The sequence below is a fragment of the Struthio camelus genome, chromosome 1, assembly GCF_040807025.1.
Source record: "Struthio camelus isolate bStrCam1 chromosome 1, bStrCam1.hap1, whole genome shotgun sequence".
Lineage (NCBI taxonomy): Eukaryota > Metazoa > Chordata > Aves > Struthioniformes > Struthionidae > Struthio > Struthio camelus.
This window is the reverse complement of record NC_090942.1, coordinates 193,745,024-193,768,534: the sequence shown is the minus strand read 5'-3', so window position 1 is coordinate 193,768,534 and position 23,511 is coordinate 193,745,024. Positions and strand designations below refer to the sequence as shown.

The following is a 23,511-nucleotide window of genomic DNA, read 5'->3' as shown; positions in this document are numbered from 1 at the left end:
ATTTTCCATTTTCCTACATGCAGAAAGAATATCGACGATCCTTAATGGCAGAAGGGAGGAATTGGTGACTGTGAGAGAGGTCTCTGCAGGTGAAAGAAAGCAGGTGGGACATACCTGGACTCACAAGGGAGAGAAAGGGGAGATGAAACACAAGAACTGGAGAATTCTCTTCACTCGTACCTTAATAACCTTGTCTGTCCCCGAGGTCAACAGCCATCCCCTTGTGGCATCAAAGTGTACGTGAACTATGTTGTGCTTACTGTCATGGAAAGTAGCTGTGGGTGCCCGCCTGAAAGAAGAGATCCAAAATCAGCAAAGACCCATGACTGCAGCATTTTCCCCTTAAGTGTTCACTAGCAGAGGAGGCAGGGATGGAAGATTATCCCTCCTGGTTTGGGGGGTACAGCAGAGGCATCCCTTAGAGAAAGGGCCTAGAGACCACTCCCTTTGCTGCTACCCCCCACACCCCTGCATCTGCCTGGGCTCTTCCAGATGCAGAAGTTTTGCCTCGATCCAACGTAAGCTTGCTCAGTGCCCACACTTACTCTTCGTCTGTTATGGACTCGTGACAGCTATCGCAGACCCTCACTTCAAACTCAAATCCCATCAGCGGGATGGAGGAGCGCTTGGAGCTGCATTTACCACACACGGCTTTCCCACACTTCCGGCAGTGATGCTGTGGGAAGCAACACAAAAAAAGGCATCTTCACCCACCAAGCCAGAGGCCAGTCACTGCTCAGCTCCAGCTGACTCTTTCAGTTCACTTTAACAAGACTGGGCTAAAGTTAAAGCAAACGGGAAAGTGACTCTTCCAGGGAAAACAAAGGAAAACAGGCAGTAACATCAGAGTAAATGGGGGGAAAAAAACCTTACTGTCAATTTTTCTTCTCCTTCTCTACCCAGGGCTAGCAGCAGCTGATCACTAACATGGACACTGAGAGCTGGCAGATAAAGCACTGCATAGGTGAGGTAGGCTCTGCCTCTCTCCTCACACTCCATAGTCACAGCGTACATCATTCAGTACATCATCATCTCCTCTCTTACTAAGTGCTTTGGGATCTGTGGGTGTAGCTGCAGGTCCAGACTTCTTCACTGAGTGTGAGTGTGGCCAGTGCTAAATGTGGGTGTAACAGGATGGGAGGAGAAAAAAAAATCCAAGCTGTGCTCTTTTCATTAAAAGAGATAGAGATGGGGGAACAGGATGAAGAAGCCCCTCTGGAAGGAAGCCCTCACGTTGCTGGGAGCTGTGGTCCCTACTGTCCCTGGATGAGACAGATGCACCTCCTCCCTGTGCCGATGTGTGGAGCAGCAGAGGCTCAGGAACTGCTGAGGTTAAATTCCAACCCAATCCCCTTTCTCCAGCACTGGTGTTGGTGCCAGGTATTGAATGATCAAGCTGGAAGACAGCTAGTAATACAACACTAAGTGGCGAGCACAATAATTCTCAACCTGGTCTTTTTCCTAGGGGAAAAAAGCCCCTCATTTCTTACTTTGGGGATGTACAGGACAACAACAATGCTCAGCAACATGTGATACATTAAAACATGCCCAGTGCAAAGTAGCATGGGGCTATGCTGCTGTTATCAGCATTAGTGCAGTGTCGTTCTGGAGTCTCATCTCATTCTCTTCCTCTACATATAAATGTCTGTCACCTAATCATCTCAATCCCTTTGGCCGTTTTCAGCCTCAGAGGTACTAGTGTGCCTGCATTTTGATACTACCTGGATCCTGTTTCCTCACACACTGGCTGCGTGGGACTGCAGTGCTGCCTTGCCCGCCATTGGAGAGCCAGGCACTATGGTGACAAGCGTTATATAAAGAATGAGAAAATGCAGCTCAGCTGTGGCCCAGACACCTGACTTTTTCAAGCTCCATAAGAATACCCTTTTCTGCTTTTTTACACTCCTTTCCTGAAAGGCTGCAAGCCGTGGCCCTTTTCTACCGGGCAGAAAAATGTAACTGTGCGTTCCAAGCAGACCAATGAGCCTTTTCCAGCACAGCCTGAGCACTTACAGATGTTTACCCAAGCCCGTGGAAAACAGCTTTGCTTCCAACATAATCTCCAGAAATCAGCTGCAAATTTCTTTCTAAAACCAATTCAACTGACAATAAGCTAAATCCCACATGGCTAAAACTGTGGACAGCCCAGAAACAGAAAATTTACTCAGCCCAACATCTATTATATGCATTTACTATTGGGACCAGATGCAAAAATTTCTTCTGCTTCTAACGGGCAAGGCTCTTGGCTCTCAGCGTTCCCCCGCCCAGCAAAACCAAGCCTGATCACTGAGGGGAGCTCCCTACCCAACTATCGAGCGCTTAAAAAAAAAAGTGCATGTTCTGCAGCCTTTAGGGGAAAAAAGTTACTGTAATCTGCTGAGAGGGAAGCCTAATTGCATTATGTTAATACACCAAGAGACCCATACAAACCTGCCTGAGGCCTATTTTCTTACTGTCCCACATCTGTTTGAAGTTCCAGAAGAAAGGCTGGTCACATTTTTGACAGGAGTCACTGTCCAACCATTCGGGTGTCTGCAACACATATAAAAAGAGGAAAGGAGCAACAAGCAGAAAATCATCCATTGGAGCCCAGAGACAGGGCAAGAAAGAAGTTTTGGGTGCAGTAGCTTCATCAAGTGAACTTGATTAAAAATCTCCATTTTCACAAGAAATCATTTTGACTATTCCCTGAGATGTCTTTTTTAGCTCAGCTTTGAGCCTTGAAGGACACAGGCGCAACACTTCTCACCCTATACATAAAGGAGAATTTGATTATAAGAAGATAAAAATAACCCAAGAACAAACAAGTCTCCCACCACCTCTCCACGTTTAGAATTAGGCATATAAAAATGAATGTCCTGACTGGACAGCATTTTCCATCTGCTACTGCCTCTGGTGGAAACTGGAGGCAATTAGTATTTCCAACAGCTGAGCTACTCATCTGAATGGAAGAAGAGGGGGTGATATCTGAAATACTGCGGTTTTTTTTTTCTTTTAACATTGTGAGAGATATTCCCAAAGTTCCTGCTGTCGGAGGTATCTGCTACAAATCACATGCAGGGCTGAGCAAGATGAGCGTCTCCTGAACAAGCCTAAAAACCCCAAACAACTCTTTTCCCTGTTTTTAAACAATAAAGATGTAAAGCAAGTCTTCCATTTCCTAATGCAATGTGTAGCTTCGTGCTCATGCTGTAGATGAAGGGGGTAAGGCTAGAGAAGGTTAAACAAAAAGAAAACATTAAAGACATTTCTCCCTCCTCCAGCCATTCTGCACGGAATGAACAGAAGCAAGTTTTGGCCAAGCAGAACAAGTTTTGCAAGTTTTGTCCAACCCTGGATGATGTCAGGAAATGCCTGCAGCAGCCGGGAGGCACGTGGAGGGAGCAGATGGCCTCCTCCTGTACTCTTGGGTCCTCTGACATGCGTGCCACACTGAGCTGCTGGGGGACAGGCAGTGCTTCTCCCCACCATGCTTCAGAAACCCTCTCCGGGACATGCTCTACGGAAAGAGCCTCGGTTCCCCGTTTCAGAGGACAGCTGCATTTGACCCTCCTTCAGCTGTTTGTCCATCAGCAGGACAGTCTGTCAGTCCTACGCGGGGCTCCTTCCCAGTGGATGACTTCTGCTCCTCTCGCCTGTCCACCCGGACAAGCGCTTGGGCCAAAGCAGGTGCTGGCAAGCGGGTCCTTCCCGTCCCCATGGCCAGACAGCCCCCAGCCTTCCCAGGGCTGCTTAGGCAGCACGGTAACACACTCTTACCCATCCCCACCACCCAAAAAAATTAAATACATAATAAATTAAGTTAGATACTTTGTGAGGAAGTGCTACTAACAAAGCACAGTTGACTTGTCAGACCCACCAGCTTCTCAAGTATTTCAATTAAAAAAGGGAAGAGCCACAGTTAAGATTAAGAATTAAAAACAATATGAAAGCCAGACAACCATACAGTAAGGCTGACCGAGTCTCTCAATTCCCCTGATTGCTCTGACCGCCAACAATAAAGTGACTGCCTATTTCAGCTTTTCTGTCAGCTATTTTAAAGGCAGGTCATTCTGCAGGGCTAAATTCCTGCCTTTCCTACCCACAAATGTCTTTTAGTTTAATGCCTATAAATTTACATCTGCACGAACACATTTTTCACCTCTGAAGCACCTGAACACTATATATACATAAAGAAGATGATTTACTTGTAGTCGACTACTGCAAGTCACTACTTGCAGTTACTGCACTACTGTGCAGTTACTACTGCTTTGCAGTAAAATGCAAACACAGCTTCTAGCATCTTTCAGATGTTCTCTTCTTGCAGCTTTTTAAAAATAGAGTTTAAAATAAGGAACTGAGGGGAAAAAATGGCTTAATGCATTCTAATGCAATCTCAGAGATGTGGGAAAATCTGATAACATTAAGTGGAAAAAAAAAAAAACAGGTGAAAAACACCATAGTCAAAATGCAGAAGAAAGTGCTCTAGGAACCCAAAACAAGATTTGGTATTGAAATTCCAAAGATTCACATTTTGGAAGTGATTTAGCACAATGGACCCCCTATCACGCTACTGATAACAAGGAGGAGCCCACACAGCCATAGCTAGAGAAAGCAGAACACCCGTTAGCACCTGCTGCTAAACCCTCATTTAGCGAATTATATTTCTCCTCCAGCTTTTAACCACTCCTCTCATAACACTCCCATTTGTTTCACAACAAACCAATTTTAACCCTTACTGTAGCCTTTCTAAGACATCAAATAAATAAGATTTTCATTTCTGGATGTTTGAATTGCAGCAGTGAGGAAACATCTGTTGGGAGGGAGGAAGCCGCTCTGCTTTCGTTTCACTTTCGGAGCGTATGACATAATTGGCCGTTAGATTAGCAATTAAAGAGAGCCAACTGGAATGTTAATTCGTGTAAAAAAAGGGAGTAAGAGTAGTTCAGTTCCTGCCTAGGCCTTTTTCAGCAGATTTTTAATCCAATTTTCCACTTAGGAAAGTCTCTTGAGCCCTCGCTTGAGAGATACCCACGCCACCAGACCAAAAACCCTTGTGGGGAAACAGCAAAGCTGATTAAACACTGTGTTGTCAAGAGCATCGAGTGAACTGGAAAAATTCACCACCCTTACCCCTCCTTGCTTTTCTCTAGTCCCACTCAGTTATGGCAATCTTTTGCATCTCATGTGAAAAGCGAAAGGTAAGAGAATTCATACAGAAGGGTGTTTTCATCCAGCTGTGTCCTTTCCAGCCACAACCCCACACTACACACTGGCTCAATAACCTCTCCATACTCAGACCTACCCGCCATGGCTAATCAGGGTACCCGAGCCTCCTCTTGGCCCGTGCCTGTCCTTAGGCATATGGCAGATGATTACGCATAGCTGCAATCTCCAGGTAGGGAAGGAAAGAGGCTTGCCATGACTCTTTTTACTGAGATTTGCTACATTCACAAGTACGGCTAAAGCCTGATTCACTCAGCACAGACTTGCAGCATCCTTACCTCTCTGAGTCAGGTCTTAGAAATTGCCGAATGGAGGCTGTGCCCATAGCACAGAAGGCCTCAGGTACATTTTTGCGCTTGCTCACCTTCATTGGCCACACAGCACAAAAGCAGTCACGATTGCATGGGTAACATTTTTTTTGTCTTGATCAGCAACGTCATTGTTTACCACCGTTTTATGTGGTTGCACCAGAGGTAGCAAGACTGAGTAGCAGGTGAGACTGAAGGCATAATTAAATGCCTTTTTACCAAGAACAGAGGAAAAAACCTGGGTCAAATGGCAGGTTTCCAGAGATGGCAAAGAGCCTTCTGGTTTTGTTTTCTTAAAAAAACCTAATAAAATAATAATCAATCCATCATTTACCTCAGAATTGATAATATTTCTTAGATGTCCTGAAAAAACAAAGAGCATCCTACAACATCCTTGTTAGAGGATGCCTTTCAGAGCAGCAACGTAAAGGATAGAAACCATTTCACGGCATACTTAATACAAAGTTTCTGTCAGATAATTACCCCGTACCATATTATTAAAGGCCCAGCATAATTGCTGTATAATAACTGGACCAATGTTTGCTGGACCAGAAAACATTTTTACCACCTGGAACAACCTTATTCAAACTGAAAGCTACACATTTTAGAAAGGCTCCTTCTTCCCAAGATGGTTAGATGGATAGAACCAACAAGACCTGAGTATCTACCTCCTGTCTCTCAACATCCATGTTCCAGACAACGATGCCACCGTCTGCACCGCAAGAGATGAGCTGTCGAGTGTGGTGAGCATAAGAGAGAGATTGCACTTTATCACTGAAAAGGAAACAAGAGAGTTACTAATTAATGATTTTTGGCTAACACAAAGAGGAGGTATAGAACATATGATAAAGCAGCATAAAACTCCAGTTTGTCCATATCTTTTCTCCCCTCACAGTACAGAGCATGTGCTAGAGCACTAATGCAAACATAAATACACATTGGACAGTGCTGCAAATTAGGGTCTTTGTTATCCAAGTGGGGCCAGAACCGGACTGTTGCTCATCTGGGCAGGAGCCACAAAAACCAAGGCCTGTTGCAATAACTGCTTTCCCTGCTCATGAGACAGGAGGTCCTAGCTTTGTTGTAAAGCCAGAACAAAGACAGAGACACAGGGCCTCCCAGAAGACATTTCTGAAAACACACATGTAGCCTATTCGTTGTTTTGATAAATATCTGCAACATCCAGAAATGAAGCACCGAAGAGCTGCTGAAGACTTTCTTTTAGCACTAATAAGCGAGGAGAAATTTCAAAATTAATACAGGAACCCCTAAATTGCTCCTCAGTCTTCCCAAGGTAAAGTGGAAGATTTAGGTGCTTTTTCTTCTTCTTTTAAGGAAAAAACAACATGGGATAAACAATTCGGTTTAAGCCCCCAGGGTTCAGGTTGGTCCATCATAAAAGAATTAAGATCGGATCTCATCTCAAAATATTTATGACCTGGGAAACAAGCACCATACCACAAGATGTACTACGAGGACAGGAACTCAGTATACACAGATTAGAAATTCCTCACACTTCTGGGCACCAGTTTTGTTTGCCACCACAGCTGGCCTTTAATATTGACCCATCTGTCTGTGCATATGCTCTTCCATACAGCAACATTTTACAGGGCAGTTTGGTATACTATAGCCTTCCTAGACAGCACTGAGTTGCCAAGAACAGAAGCACCACTAAACGAAATGCTTCTCAGTCCCTGTTGTGGTTAGGGCCAGGTCTGTACATGCACAGTGTAAGCCAAAAGCCATGCTACACATAAAATCCAGAGTCTAATTGCATTTTAGAAGAACTGATTTCCACAGCAACAAATATAGCTGTGGTGCACTAGCAAGCACTCACGTTAGGGGTTTAAGGGTGAGCTGGGAATTTCAGCAAGAGCTCTGCAGAGCTCCCAAATGCAAGTGACCAAACCAAATCACTCAGCAGAGCACAGCATTGTGCACAAAAGATGTACCTGCATGTAAGAAGCCGTAAACGCTGAAGCCTCTCCAGACCCGACCTTGGCAGGCAAGTCTCACATATATACACCTTCCAACACTGCCAGTATTTAAAATGCTAGGAATTCATTGCTACTAGAGATAATCTTTACTCAGTGTCCAGCACAGGCTTACTCTCCTTCAAAGATATCTACTCTACTATGCAAATGTGAGGTCTGTATTTGCAAGGTCAAGCTTCTTTGCATTAGGGAGATGGTGAAGGCCCATTTGAGTAAACCGCATTAGATATAGCCCAGATTCTAAATACAGTGGCATGTAAAACATATAGTCAGCACTGAGTTAAAAGGGACCAATTCACCAAGCCTGATGCTCCCTCTAGGGGAAAGAAAGAACTTGGCACCTAGAAAGCAAGAATTCTCTGGCAGCTCTTCTCATTTGAGGATCCCTCCTTTCCCTACAGAGGTGTAGACTCCTGCACAACACATTCAAGACCATAGATAACAGCTGTGCTTTTCTTCATTACCATTTGCAAACTGTGGGCCCAACTCTGAAAACCTTACTAAAAGCAATTTATTCTGCTTGTATATGAACCATAGGAAGTCACATATACAAACATAATGCATGTGAAGACTGTATCCTCTGGGCTGTTTTGTTTCCACATGTGGCCTCTGCCTTTAGTTCTTCTCCCAGAAAAACAGGAGGAAGGGCTTTGAACATACTTATGTCCTTGCAGCTCGATCGCTGTTCCTTTTCTTCCTCCAATATCCCACATTATAATGGAATGGTCTGAACTGCCCGAGAATAAAACTCGCTGCACTGGGTCCCAACAGAGAGCAGTGACACCACCTAAAATAGGAGATGCACAGTCATTTCATTACTGAAAGTGGAAGAGAAGAATGTAGCTAAAAACATAGACATTAAAAATACCACAAAAAATATAAAGAGGGTGATTATAATGTAGGTCTACCCAGCAAAGGCCATGCAGCCAACACACTGTGCTTGCCAATTGAAAACAAGCCACCCAGAAAGCTTACTGAACCTCTGCCCTGCCGTTCTCCAGGCAGAGGGCTCAGCTGTCTCTCACATGAATCCACTAAACAATAAAGAGGTAGAAGGAGAGCTGTCATATGACAGTCACAGTGTGACTGCACAGCACTTCATCTCCACCATTCCCAGGAGATAAATTTCACTATAAAAGAGAAGCCAGTGAGGAATATTATGGGCATCTTCACAGTATTGTAGCACGAGGATTGAACTATCTAGTGTTCTGCCTGGCCATTTCCTCAAAATTAGGATAGCCTTGGAAGGGAGATGTTGGTTACTGTGGAAGTGCACTGAAGACAAATATACCACCACAGAGGAGGGACATGAAGAGATGTTGAGGAATGACCAGCAATTCTTCTGTTAGATGCTAGGCTCACTTCCCACGGCTGCAGTTTTTATAGTGTCATAGGGCACAAGTCCCAGCAGCTAAACAAGCAGTTAGCACCTCCAATACGCACATCCAAGAGGTGTCTAACCCACTTGGGCAAAAGCGTTTACCAGTGTGGGTCTTTCCCTGATGAGTATCCTTTTTCCCCTAGAGTTACTGCAACTCTTGTCCTAACTCTACTCTAATTAGCAGCTACTGATTGTGGAGTTTTCAGCACTTCTGAGAAGTCTCATCCTTCTCTTACTTTCACTAATAGGGAACTACTTCCCTGAGTTTTGGTGGCAGTTTAAGCTGGTCTGCCTCCCTACCAACTATGCATTGGCACAAGCCATCATAGTGTTTCACAGGAGAGTCACAGCAGTGATGTTGAGCACAGATGAACACCAGATTGGATCTCCTCCTGAAGCCTTACCTGTGTGTCCCTTAAATGTTGTTACGAGGCTGCAGGACTCTTGCTCTAGTTTGAGTATGGTCACTTGTCCAGAGTGATCACCAACAAACACATGCCGAGTTTCCACATCAAATCTGATGGGATAAATGCTGAGGAATATACATTGCTTATACAAGCTATGCATTGCTTTTCATTACTTGTTAATTCTTTTAACATGCGTATACTGCATCCTCATGAATAGTGCTCCAATCTCAAGGAGGAATTCAGAAGGGACTTTTAGGCCTCCAACTTCAGCTGTTCATATTAACAGTGGAGTCACCCTGGGTACACTACTCCAGAGGATGTAATTTGTGTTTTCACTATCGACCACCTATGAAGAAACCCTTCGCTGTCAGTAGAGGATTCTCATCTCCCCCAGGCTCTTTAACTCAGGTGCTAGAGTCGGATGGTGTTCATTCTTCAGTATCCCTTCCTCAATTTGTTTAAAATAAACTACAAGTTTTCTACTTCTTCATTACAATTAGGTTTACAAATACAACACACATCTTTTTCCCAGACCACTGGTCAACCTCACAGAAATCTTCCAGAAGGATATCTCCTTAAATGGTTTCTAATAACAATTTGGTGGCACTTGGTTGTGCTGTAAGAGCCAATCTGTGTTTTTTGTCATATTTGGGGAAGTGTTAGCTTCATCAGGTGTATCACACATCATACTCTAAACTGAGTAAAATTTGAACCCATTCAACTAACTACTGGAACAATCTATTTGGATAGATTCTGACATTTTAATCTAATTTAATTCCACATTTAGATTCTATACTGTATATTTAAGGAACTACTTCTTAGCATTAATCTTTTGCACACAGGACTTTAGGAACAACCACATTCCTGGTTCTGTCAAGCTTTTTGTGATATTTGTTAATGATTCCCCCTTCCCCTGCCAAATTAAAGTGACCTCCCAAATTTTAAATCATTTGAAAAGGTCAGTTCCCCGGAGAGGCTTAGGAAATACAGAACAAATTCCTGCATCACACCTTCAAAAATATCATTTAATTAAAAATAGAGTTCACTCTTCACTCAGCCACATGATATAAAGCAAGTCCATACATATTTTACTTGTTCAGACAATAATTTTGAATTAGTCTCATTGCCCATGAACTAGCAAAACACACACCCTCTATACCACATACACTACAGGGCACTAAAAAGTCTGTTTATGCTAACCCCTGGTTTTAGCCTAAGAGCTCATACTTTTCAACTTCCCTTTCCATTTGCAATAAAGCTGAATTAATATTTCTTTTATTGTCAGGCAGCTGGGGCAGCTCTAGGTGAATAAGGCACTTGAGTGCCATTTCTGGAGCCATTTAGTTAACCCATATTCCTGAGGCACAGTGGGCTGTTCCAGAGTGAAGGACAAGTACTCATTATTTTATATTTAAGGCATTTAATTTTTACCGTGCATACACACAGGCAAACTGACCTGATCACTGACCTACTTTGCTACTGTCAATTCTTATAAGAAAAATGCTCTGCATCGTTAAATGAGGACCCTGTCCACATTTATTACAATAACAGACTACAATTGGTTGCAGACCGCCCATTGTTTTGTTTAAAAATGCTTAGACCTAAACATGCCACCACGCGTTAAAGACACAAAGCAAGCAGAACAGATGGTTTTTTTTAAATTGGCTTTAAATAACGGTTTCACAAAGCACTGAACAGGGCACAAAAGTTGGAGGATAATTTAAAAAAACCCAAAAGGCTGTTTAAGTGCCATACAGCAAAAATAAAGAGTCATTCCTCTCTTCTGTATTCTATGTTAGAACTAAAGAGCTAAGAGCTCAGCAAAGGATACTGCAGGCCACAGGCCCCTGCGTTGGTGCGGTACCCTCCAAGCCGCTGGCCGCTCTCCGAGCAGTGCCACGTGAAGTGCTTGTCTTGTCCGGTGCTCAACACCCACTCCATCTCCAGGACAAACAGGATCATCATGACCCTGCTTTGATGAGCTGCAAAGTAAGCAGACAAACATCTAATTTCATTGCAGAGAAGAACACATGGGCAGAAGACTGCTGCAAATACCACTTGCTTGCACACAACTCCTTCGCTTCTTCCTCACCTGCTCCTCCTTCCCCACAGAAGAAACTTGTGTTTAATGAGCAAGTGGACACGAGCTACCCCTGTAAGGCTCCTGCTTGGCAGGTTCAGTGTTTGCATGAGAAGTGGAGAGGCAGAACTTAATTCCTTCCTTGCCTATACTAGCTCTTTAGGTTTTTCAGTCAGAGATGTCTTCCTCATGTCACTGTATCATCACTGACAAAGCTGCTGTTGTGGAAAGGACTCTGGGCTTTATTTGAACCTGTTCTGAGCTGGCTTTTTGACAGCAGTGCAGATGCCCATGCTGTGGCATGCTGCCACTTCTCCCACTGTGAGCTCTGGTGGATCTGGGCTAAGGATTGTGGCACCCCAGACAACTGGTGAGTTACACATGGGCATGGGCACAACCTTACACCACAGGAAAGTTTTAGCCTTGCATGTGAACTGGCTTAAAAAGGAAATTGGGGGGGGGGGGGGGGGGGGAACCCTACAAAGATCACAGCTGGGCAAGATGAATAAAACAGCTGAATTTCTCCTGCTACCTAAACAAAGCCATCAAAAGCTTTTCATTAAAGCAATGGAACCCAGATTTTTATAGAGGGCTTTTTGTATGAATGACCAGTGGGTTTGGTGGTAAAGTGTCGAGGGAACTGACTTTTTAATAAAACAAGTGGCTTGAAAGACATGCAGAATTGTTCCCAGCTGTAATTTAACAATAAATGCCATATTCCTCAATCCACAGGCTTACTGGTTTATTAGTGTTCTGGGACCCAGGACCATGTGTCACACAAAGCAGCTTCCTTGTATTTGTGTAAAAGCTGACACGCTGAAAGGATTAAGCAGCTCTGGAAGCTTAAAAACCAGCCCGAAACCTCCCTCTAAAATGCAGAGTTAAATTCCTCAGAACAATATGGAAAGGTTGCTGCCTACCCTATACAAATTTAACGTACAGACTAGAATTGTGTTCAAATCCTATGAAAAGGAGTTAGCTGTAGTAAGGCCTGTACAAGCTGACATCAGTCACTGATCCACACCACTTTTTAAATTCAGATTCCCCAAGGAGCAAAATCAATATATACATAGACACAAGTCGCTCTATCGCTGATGGGCAGCAGGACCAGTTTACAGTGTAAGACTTGAACTGGGCCAGATGCTTTTACCCTCACCTGCAGTAGAGCTTAGACCATGTTCCTTGTTTCCATACACTTTTAAACTCCAGGTTTGTAACCAAGACAGAGGGATGGAGACCACCCAGGAGTAACTGGAACATGTTTAAACATATCATCTCCCTGCTCCAGCCTTCCAAATCTCTTTAAAAAAATTCAGTGACCACACGGGTGACTAGTGCTTGTCTTTAGCTAGCTTTTGGTTGGTCTCCATGGGAGCATCTATGCTAGCTAATGGGAGTGGTGCCCTATGGGAATGGCCACAGTGGGATGTGTGCTGGTCCAAGGACCTGGGGAGCCCATAAATGTGTCCTAGGGGCTTACATGCACTGGCAGTACCATGATCAGGCCCTTGCACCTGCAGGACACAGGCAGTGCAAAGCAGGCCATGACAATGAGGTCGTTCAAGGCCTATCCAGGGGAGCTTCCTTTATCTCCAAGGATAGACATTCTCCAGCCCCTACAAGATACCTGCTCCAGCCACTGACCACCATCATGGAGAAAAAACAAGGCCCTGCTATCTATTCAAAATTTTTCCCTGCTGCAATTTCTGCCCAGCGCCTCTTGCCCTTTCACTGTATACTGCCAGGAAGACACTGCCTGACACTGTCGTCTCTGCACCTTCCCATTACGGGGCCGTAGGCAGCACTAAGACCCATCTCTTCTTAAAATTCACCAAAACCAGCGCTCTCAGCCTCTCCTCGTACACCACGTGCCCCACCTCCCTAGTCACCTTTGGGGCTCTGCAGGACAGCGATGCCTTCCTTGTCCTGGGGAGCCCAAAACCGGACACAGGACTCCTCATCTCGTCTCACAAGCGCTCAAAGAGGAGGAGAGGCACTTCCCTCGACCTGCTGGCTGCACTCGGGCTAACACGGCCCAGCCCAGCTTGGCCTTCCTCACCCCGGGCACACTGCTCGCTCTCGGTCAACTGCTTCTCCCCCAGGTCCTTGTCTGCTAAGCTGCTGTCCAGACAGCTTGCCCCAGCCTGTACTGTGCCATCGGGTTACTCCACTCAGGGGCAGGGCTGCCCATCTGCCTCTGGTGAACTTCAGGAGGTTCACGTCACCCCCTTTCCTCACCTGGTAAATCCCTTTGAATAGCAGCCCTCCCTCCCATGTATCAGCTACTCCTCCCCCCATTTGGGATCATCTGCAAACTGGCGCACAGCACCCTCCACCTCATCCTCCAGGCTGTTAAGAGGGATAGCAAACAGTTTTGGCTCCAGTACTGACCCCTGACGGAAACCACTAGTAACCAGCCACCACATGGACTTCATGCTGTTTTGATCACCACCTTTTGAGCCCAACCGTCCAGACGGTTTCCCTCCCACCTTGCCGTCCACCAGTTTAAACCACAACCCTCCAGCCTCCCATTTCAGAGCAAAGCTCCATGCATTCAAGCCACTCCTAGAGGACAACTCCTCCTTCTTCACCAGTTCATATCACATCTTTCCAGTTTGGTTATAAGGATACTATGGGATGGATACCTTGTCAAAAGCCTTGGTGAAGTCAAAGAAAACATCCACAGCTGTTTCCTTGTCCATAGGGAGAGTCATCTCATCAAATAAGGCAATCCGGCTGGCCAGGCCAGATCAGCCCTTGGTAAATCCATGTTAGTTGTTCCCAGTCACCTTCTTGCTCTTCAGGTGCCTGGAAATGGCTTCCAGGATGACTTGCCCTTTAATCTTTGCAGAGACTGATGTAAGGTTGATCATTGTGTAGTTCCCCAGATCCTCCTTCTGGTCCTTCCCAACAAGAGACGTGACATTTGCATTTTTCCAGTCATCAGAGACCTGCCCTGATCACCTTACTATTTTGAAGATGATAAACAGCAGCCTTGCAACGACCCTGTTCAGATTTCTCAGTACCCTTGGATGTGTCCCATGTTCACCCAGGGACTTGTGCAAGTCCCGCTGGTTTAAGCTTTCCCTAATTTGATCTTCCTCTAGTGTGAATACTGCTTTACTCTCATAGATTCTCCTAGTAGGTACATGGATCTTGGTGGCCTGAGGGCAGACTTTACCAGTAAAAAATGAGAGGAAAAAAAGGCGCACAGTACCCTAGCCTTCTTCACGTCCTTTGTTACTAGGTCCTCTGCCTCACTGAGCAGCAAGACCACATTTTTATTAGTCTTTCCTTCATTTTAGACATATGTATTGAATCTCTTCTTGTTGCCATGCACGTCCTTACTACTTTCAACTACAGCTCAGCTTTAGCGTTCCAAATGTTATCCCTGTATACTCAGGCAGCATCACTGTATTTCTCCCAAGAAGCCCAACTTTGCTTCCACCATCCATGTGCTTTTTGTTGCCTTTAAAAGGCATCCGTTACCTATTAGAATTTCAGCATATCATTTTCTTCAGCCAGAGGTCCAGGCTTTCTGGAAACCTTGCTGCTGCCAGCAGTCAACGCACAAGGCTGATAAACACAGGCTAGGATTGCAGTGTGGTGAGCGGTCAAGCAATGAGTGGTGCGTGCAAAACTTTTGAGTGAGAGCAACTTTCAGAGCATTATGCTGGTAGACCAACAGCATGGCAGCACTGGCACAGGACAAAGTTTGAGAAGCCTGTTCCTTTTCATCATGGAAATAGCTTGGTGTTGACCAATCTACAACAGAGAAGACGTAATGGAGGTATCTGAAGCAATTATCCACGTGCTTTTTCTCAGTGTTGTCCATCTAAGGGATGTAGACAAAATTATTCACGGCTTCTCTGCGCAAGGTTTTCCCAACTGTGCAGTTGCCACCACTGGCATCCACATGCCCATCAAATGTCCAGTGCAGGGTTTATACGATTACATTGACCACAGGGGACAGAACTCGATTGTAGCAAAGACTTTGGTGAGGGAACACAGGAGGAGATTCACAGACTCAGATTCATAGTGTATATGGATATAAAACACAATGCCTGCATATTCCAAAATTAAATGGGAATTCCTGGAAGTTAAATGCAATATTTTAAGTATTCTTTGGAATAGAAAGAAAGTGAAAAACGGAGGGTATATACCCATCTGTACTGTGGTTCATGTAGCATAGCCACTTTCTCTCTGGATTAATGCAGCCCTGCCCAGATGCTGATGGACCATCTCATCACTTCAGCTGCATTCTGTGCACCACTGTGATGTGAAATGTGCATCTGGAAGACTTCCTTTAAGAAGTTTGTGGAACATGCTAGGTCCAATCATATTAAATACTTTGCAGATAGCTAGTGTCTGTTGCGGCCACTGCAACCATTGCTCTGATATGGGGAGATGTCGTCCGCAACTGTCCGCAATCTTCTTGCAGCATTCCCAGCCTGCTGCAACCTCTGGTAGAGAATGTGGTACCACAGAAGGTCTCAAAATCAGAGATTATAGCTCTAGATTTATCACAGAAGGTGATGATGACAGCAGAGGTCATGTGAGTGAAATTCTCAGATATTATTTTTTACCCTACGAAATCTAACTTGAAAATCTAACTTGTTTCTGGGTGTGTTTTAGGCTTAAAAATTAATTAGTTTCCCTAAATACTCTTCTTAAACATCTTTTCTGTTTCTGCTTACTCTGGCCTAGACCCTTTGACTCACAATCTACTTGATAACTCTGCTACTTCTGGAATACTGTTATATGCCTTTCTGCAACATATCAAAGCCTGTCCTTAGCCCTGTGCCGGGACATCTGCTCCTAAAACTTCTTCTGAAAGGTAAGGCTTGTACCTTTTGCTAAAAGTACTACCTGTGGGTGATGAAGCAAATCAAGGTTTGCTCCCTCTGCTGTTAAGTAAGAAGATGACATTAAGAAAACTTAAACCTAACAGTGCCTAACTGCCCAACTGTGGAATTGGACAGGGTCCCAGCTTTCTTATCCTTCCTCCCCAAAAAGAGCTTCCATTCAGCACTCTGCTGCCCACATTACCTGGTACCACCACACAAGTGCTAATGACAGAAATATCTGAATCAAGTGAAAAAGCAGTTGAGGTTACCTAAGTACAGGAGGAAAGAGAGAATACATGCATGTAGAAAGCCATTTGTCATTTGGAGGGAATATGACCCATGTAAGGCTTCAAGAAGCAGAATTTCAGAAGGACTGAGGTTGATACGAGAGCAAGGAAGAGGTCTGGGGCCTAGGATTAAGACAGGATCGGGGACATGAAGCAGCCAGCAGGAAGCTGGTCCTTCATCAGCAGAAGGTTTGATCACCATTTGTGTGCAGAAAAAAAGCAGAGTAAACACTTCCTAAGCTGCTTGCTGCAACAACAGCAGGAAGGAGAAAAGGGGATGGAGGGGAAATGTGGTCACAGTGTGGGAAAAGCCACACAGCACCAGGCAAGAGTAGATCTGTGCAAAGCTGGAGAAGGGAACACGTGTATGGGAGAAGATTATGCCGTATAGAAGGTAGAGAAGCAGCAGCAGATAGGAGGAGGGAGCAGGAAAAATCGGGGTGCAGGAGGCACTGGGAAGCCTTGAGACATTAATGCACTGTAATCAGCAAGGAGTCTCTGCTTCATTTTCTTCCCTTGTGTGGTCAAAAACCTCTGTCTGCTTCAATTGCCCTTCTGGACTTTGGGTAACAGGCAACCTGACATCGTCCGTGATTTGCTGTAACTTACTCCATGCCATGATATTGTTGATCCAGACAGAGGAGCAGTCCAGAGCAGTTTGCTACAGGGGCTGTGCAACCCCTTGTGGGTTGCTGCCACTGCTGGAGAGCTAGGCAGAGGATGTGTTCCTCCAGTCCCATGTCCTGCTGGATTGTGTTGCCGCAGCTGTTGACTCATTGCTCTAACAAACTTCAGAAAGCTTCCTACTGAATCGGAATGTCCCTTCACCAACTCTTGCCTTTTGCCCCACACACCCCTTCAGTAGCAATTGATTGGGATCTTCCTTATCACTCCTTGATCACCATCACCAAGACATAGAATCACACAGAATGATTGAGGTTGGAAAGGATCTCTGGATATCATCTAGTCCAATGCCCTGCTCAAGCAGGGTCACCTACAGCATGTTGCCCAGGACCGTGTCCAGAGGAGTTTTGAATATCTCCAAGGATGGAGACTCCACGACCTCTCTCGGCAACCTGTTCCAGTGCTTTGTCATCCTCACAGTAAAGACATCTTTCCTTATGTTCAGATGGAGCTTCCTGTGTTTCAGTTTGTGCCCATTGCCTTTCGTCCTATTGCGGTGCACCACTGAAAAGAGTGCTCCCAAAATTTTCAGCCCTCTCTCTCAAGAGCTTGGCAACAAAGGTGGTCTCTGAGGGAGCAGAATACCACCTCCAAGATACATGACCTGAGTTCTGCCTCCTCCATTTGTGACCTTCTGCAATCACTAATGAGGAGCTTAAGTCCAAAGGCTGAATGAAATAGATCAAGATTCAACTTTTGGAGTATTCTATAAAAAGCTACTTTTATTTTGACAATGATCACCTAAGAAAGGTATTGGTGTTGAAAATGCATGTCAGGGCATGAACAAACCTGTAGAGACCTCCAGAATCCTGTTCTTGTAAATGTGTCCTATGAGCAATCACTGCTAAAGGACCCCAGAACTGACATGTCCCACTCCATGCTTCAGTACCTTGTTTTCCCCTTTATCAACAGGGTGGGCTACATGGCACCCTGGTCCTTCTAGACAAACTAGCACGACAATCTTCCAAGGCAACTCGTGCCTCCAGGTTGGTCTCACCAGGAGAAACCCCCTACCTGCATATTGGCATCACACATAAGCTTTGCGCAGCAAATATGCTGGGGCTCAAGGAGGTCCTGCACCTAAAAAGAACCTGTGCTGTGCACTAAGCTCCTAAGACACACCTGGTATCTTACAAAGAGTTGTCCCTTTCCATTTGTTTGCTGAAAAAAGTCAAAGAAAGCAAGAGCATTTATTATCTATTCTCAATACTGCACCGCTCTGCAGAAATTGCAGCAAATGGAAGCGCTTGAACACCACTTCAGTAACAGCATGAAATCTGTTTACGTGATATATCAGAATATAAATCTATTATGATGGTCAAAGATGGAGAAGAAAGAAAAGAGAAGGTTTCAGCTCACCCTGCTACCTAATCAGTGTAATCAGTGTGACTAGACTACAGGATTGAATCCAAATGTGCAAATGGATAAGCTAATTACAAAGGGAGCTATAGAACAGTCAGTAGGACCATTGTGTGATTCTGTGATTATTCAGTGCAACAGCTCTTAGAAGATGTAACCTAGGTGGGTCAAACTTTTGTGATTGCAGAGGAATCACAAATTCAGATATTAAAGATCTATAAAGTAAGACTGCAGCAATCTTATTTATGAATCAAATATATATATTATCATCTTTGTGCTCAGTTGTCACAAGCTAAGAAACGATTTAGGCTTTCTAGCTTGATTTTACAACCCACCAGGCATCCATGACGGAGCTGAAGTAAAACACTTAAAAGCAGAAACATTTTAACCATGTTCTGTGAAATCAAGATTCTCTTTACACCTTTAAATCTAAGTGTAACAAAATGATCCCCAGAGTCTTCACTTGGAGATTTACATTATCCTCTCAACCTTTCAAGGTATATAACTTAAACATATGAGTAAATACATATTTTAAAATGTATGTGAGAAATGTCAAGCGAACACGTCTGAGGCTTCTATATAGAAGCATAATGCTTAGCAAATAATATTGTGCTATCCTTTAGTCTAACAGCAAGAGAGAGAAGAACAAAATGTAGTATGTATTTGTTACTTTTATAACAATACTTATCACAAGTGCAGTGTTCTTTACAGGTTTAACAAGGATAAATAGCTAGGTTTCTTAAAACATTGCATTAGTGAATACCAGAAAAGGAAAGTTATGGATCAGCATTTCTTGATCTTTTACTATGATATTATCTACTGATAATCTTGAGATTACTGAAACAGGCATCACTGAAATGTAACCAGACTAACTGCAAAAAGCTCTAGTCTTCAATGCCTCATCCCTAAAAAGATGGGTTTAGTTTCTTACATTTTTTCACTGGGCTGTGGAAGACTAAAATAAAAAAAAAAAATACCCCTACTTCCCCACACTCTGGATTTTGAGGAGTTTGCTATCTAGAAAGATATTGCCAAGGAACACTTAAAGGAAAAACAGAACATAAAATAGCTCTTTAAAAGTCTTGTAATCTCAGAACAAAGCATCAAGATCTATTGATAAAACCAGCATCTACTTTAGTTAAAAAAAAAAAAAATCAATCACATTAAAGGAGAATTATCTCCATTCATATTCCTTAAGAGAACATTAAAAAAATATTAATGACAATGCCAACTAATTAACACGGATCACAGTTCTTACCCTGGTAACTTTTCACTAGTGTCATCTTGTTGTAATCTTCTGATAAAATGAATTCCTGGAGGAGGGAAAAGAAAGGAAGAAAAAAAACAAAGAAACAGTGCTTAGAGATGTAAAGTGTTTGAGAATGTTTTCATTCGAATTTGTTACCAGCAAAAGCTCTCTCTCCCTTTCAATTACAACAGTGTCTATACTTTTGCTAATTCTGAGTACCTCCATCTAAGTAATCAAATTATTTCACTTTTTAAAACTGCTGAGACACCACATCAAGAGTGCTTCTAAACAGAATGGAGATAAAAAAGGAATTATTAAAAAAAAAAAAAAACTCAAAAAAGCCCACAGAAATGGCTGGCTGTGAGTCAACCTACCGCAAAATGAGAGACCTGAAATCCAGCATACACAAAACACTTGCTTCCTTAGGACTTGGGCAGAAAGCTTGGGCAAAAATCTGCATGTATGTGTATTTGTGTGCAGCTATGTGCACAGGTGTGCATACAGACATGTGCATGCATGCGTGTGTGTGTGTGCATACATCACATCCCAACCCAAACACTTCAGAAATCCAATTTAAAAATGTAAGATCCCCAAATGTAAGATCCCCTTGAAGCCTCTTAGTTCAAACTACGTATCAATGATCCATAATGGGAATACATGTTAAGATTTCTGCTCAGCTTAAGTCTCTCAGCAGTTCAGACTAATACTAAATCTGGACTTTCACTTGATTTTATCCCACTATTGGTTAATACTTATTCCAGAATCTCAGAAACAGACTTTCTTACTTCATTACTGCTTCCTTATAGCTAACAAGCAGTTGTGCGTGGGCACGGAGTGTGGCTTAGGACAAACCCTGCTGCCTGGGGAGAGGAAGGTGGCATGACCCAACCTGGCTCGCTCCCACCGCCAGGGAAGAACACACCTATGCAGTCCTGCTGCCCTTGTGCTGCTGTTTAACTGCTGATCTCACTTTTGACTCAAGACATGACAAAAAACAGTAGCTAACAGTCTGTGAGGCAGCCTTGACTCTCAGAAAAACCCCATACGGTTAAACTGAACGAGCACCTGGGTATCCCTGCTGCTTGTTTCAAAGAGGAGAGCTACTCAAAGCAGGGGAAACACAGTGGCCACAACAAAACTCCTGCAACATTACTCTGGAGCAAATATCCAGGCAGAAGGTGGGCCATCACAGCAGCACCATCACACGAATTGGTTTTCAAACCACCATCAGGTATCTACATGCATATACCAAGTACTCAGAGAAACATAGGAAAAAATCAAGGGAGTCTAAAGACACTTCCTATTAATAATTTATAACAAACTACACAGAAATGCTCTGGTCTAACCTACCTAGGAGACAGAAGAAGTACAACTTAAGTGATTTAATCTGGAAGTAATGTGAAAATAAGAGAAATATGAATAAGATAAGCTAAATTTTAAGGCATACAGCTGTGAAATATTCATTTATAAGCCAAAAGCACTGTGCAACAATCACGTAAAAAGGACTAGGCTTTATAAGCCTACAGACTATTTCTAAAGTAAACTAATCATTTAGTGTACAGAAGTGCATAACTATCTGGAGACATGTTAACCATTAAGAAGTTGCTGTTAACCTTTAGTTTTCAAAATGGAATAAAGTAAGTCACTCTACATTTTCTGTGGGGTCACTGTAGGCAATCAGTACCACCAAGGCCGTCTTGCTCCAGGCAGCCACTCACAGCTTTCCAGCACCAGGACTATCCTACTGCATCTGATGTCCTGCTTAGCACCGATGTGGAGAGGCTGCCCTGCAATATTGATCTACTGGACATCTACAGACCCCAGCTTCTGGGAAAACAACTGTGACTGAGTTGAGACACGTATGTATTTTGCTGTTTCTAGGTTTCTGCTTATAAGCTGGCTATAAATATGTTCTCATGAATTGCTCTACTTCATCTTCTGTTGTTTTACTCTAATCCACCTCATATCACCCTAGCAGTTGAAGACTACAATGGAGAGTGTTATTTGAACAGCGGTAACAAATCAATTAAGTCAGCTGGATTTCTGTACCAGGGTCATCTTGACTTTAAAAATCATGGAGCGTTAAAGATCTGCTATACCTCCTTATCTGCTTATTGGGGAAAGTAGTTTTCATTAACCATTGCCTGAAGAATCCTAAACTACCACATGAAATGCTTTACTACAATGACCACTTGAAGCAACATTCTTTGTTATGAGAATATTAACTTTCTGCTGTTGCTAACTGAAGAGAAACAGCTTTAACTGCTGCAACACACAGTACGAGAATACGTCTGCCTTTGCCACCAATTCAGATGTCCTGGCACTAACCCCAAACTTCACTGTGACGACACACAGATACAGGTGACCAGAACTTCAGGCAGGAGAAAGAATGTAGTTTGCATTCTCATTTTTCTCCTGGCATTTTGCCGTTAATAAATTTGACATGACCATCTTATTAAGATATCTTCAGTGGAAGACTGAAAAGGCTTTTGAATATCTCTATTTATTATTGAAGTATAAAGCAAAGAATTAAGCACAACAAGAATAGTAATGTTCAGCCAAGTATTGATTACCTACATATGCTTAAATACAAAATGCACCTATTTACTATTGGCATACCACTCTTCCTAAAGAGAAAAAGGAAAGAACTGGTTTAAGATGTCTGTAACACAATACAAAATAAATGCAGTTCCATTAGCCCGAATACTCGACATCACTTTTTTTTTTTTTTAAAAAGATTTCTCGCTTTTCCTTTCCTCCTTTTAAAGTATGAGTTACTTGGAGATACATCTCCCTGTTTTGCATTTTCTAATCTTTCACCAGCTTTTACTTCCTGCTTCCTTTTACATCATCACATATTCTTCCATTGCTTTTATTCCCCTATCCCTCTCAAGGCCAAATGTATTAATTGCTTCCATGGACAGGTATTTTAACACAGGGCACCTTGCTCAAGAAATTCATGCCCAATTGCACATTCATTGTGCATCTGCACCACAGAAATAACCGACCGCATCTCTTAAAAACATGTTACCAACAGAGAGAGGTGTTTATCCTTCCATACATAGATATTTTGCTCCTCGCAAAGCTGCTGACACTCAGTTCTCATTAGACAGCTGTTTGGCTCTTCTTAATGAGCTAGAAAGGCTGAGGTCACTCACTCAGCTCAGTCAGTGCTTGTTTTTTAACAGAACAGAGAAAGTCCTATCACACCTTTTGCACAGGAGGTAATGGGAATATTAGAGCACCTAGGATGGCAAAACCAAAAATCTTCCTCTCAGGGATTTATAAACATTTTTCTGGCAAAATTTTTCTTTGCTCTTCAGTTTTTTTGAAGTGACTTTGCTACCTTCTTTGCCATACTGAAAATGTCAGTTATCAGTCTCTGCTCTTTAAGGTAAGCTTATTCCATTAGTGACTTGGTACTATGAAAGCCTTCACAAAGCAGAAAGGTGTTGAGCATCTGAAAAAGACTGTCCAGTCTGGTGCCCGCAATATTTGTACATGAAGACTCTTAGTTATACCTTCATGGAGTGCACCTTCCTCACATATACACCCACCACCCACAATGAGTTTCTCCTGTTGAGTCTATGACCACTGAAAATCCTCAGCTTGGAAATGATCACAGAATCACAGAATCGTTTAGGTTGGATGGGACCTCTGGAGATCATGTAGTCCAACCTCCCTGTTCAAGCAGGGTCACCTAGAGCATA

General features: G+C 43.4%; 1 protein-coding gene across 6 annotated transcripts in view; it reads right to left on the bottom strand.

Moving 5' to 3' along the window:
* WDFY2 (WD repeat and FYVE domain containing 2) overlaps positions 1–23,511 on the bottom strand; it is an 82,177-nt gene that overhangs the window by 14,530 nt on the left and 44,136 nt on the right. For all 6 annotated transcript variants that reach the window (XR_011138640.1, XR_011138643.1, XR_011138641.1 and 3 more), the window contains exons 4-11: positions 19,811–19,865; positions 11,127–11,277; positions 9,293–9,405; positions 8,168–8,294; positions 6,182–6,287; positions 2,431–2,532; positions 546–676; positions 181–289 (exon numbers count right to left, since the gene is read on the bottom strand). Coding sequence is in view for 2 of the 6 variants with exons in the window: in XM_068929908.1 (XP_068786009.1) it covers positions 181–289; positions 546–676; positions 2,431–2,532; positions 6,182–6,287; positions 8,168–8,294; positions 9,293–9,405; positions 11,127–11,277; positions 19,811–19,865 (894 nt within the window). In the remaining 4 variants the exon portion in view is untranslated. The remainder of the gene's footprint in view (positions 1–180; positions 290–545; positions 677–2,430; positions 2,533–6,181; positions 6,288–8,167; positions 8,295–9,292; positions 9,406–11,126; positions 11,278–19,810; positions 19,866–23,511) is intronic.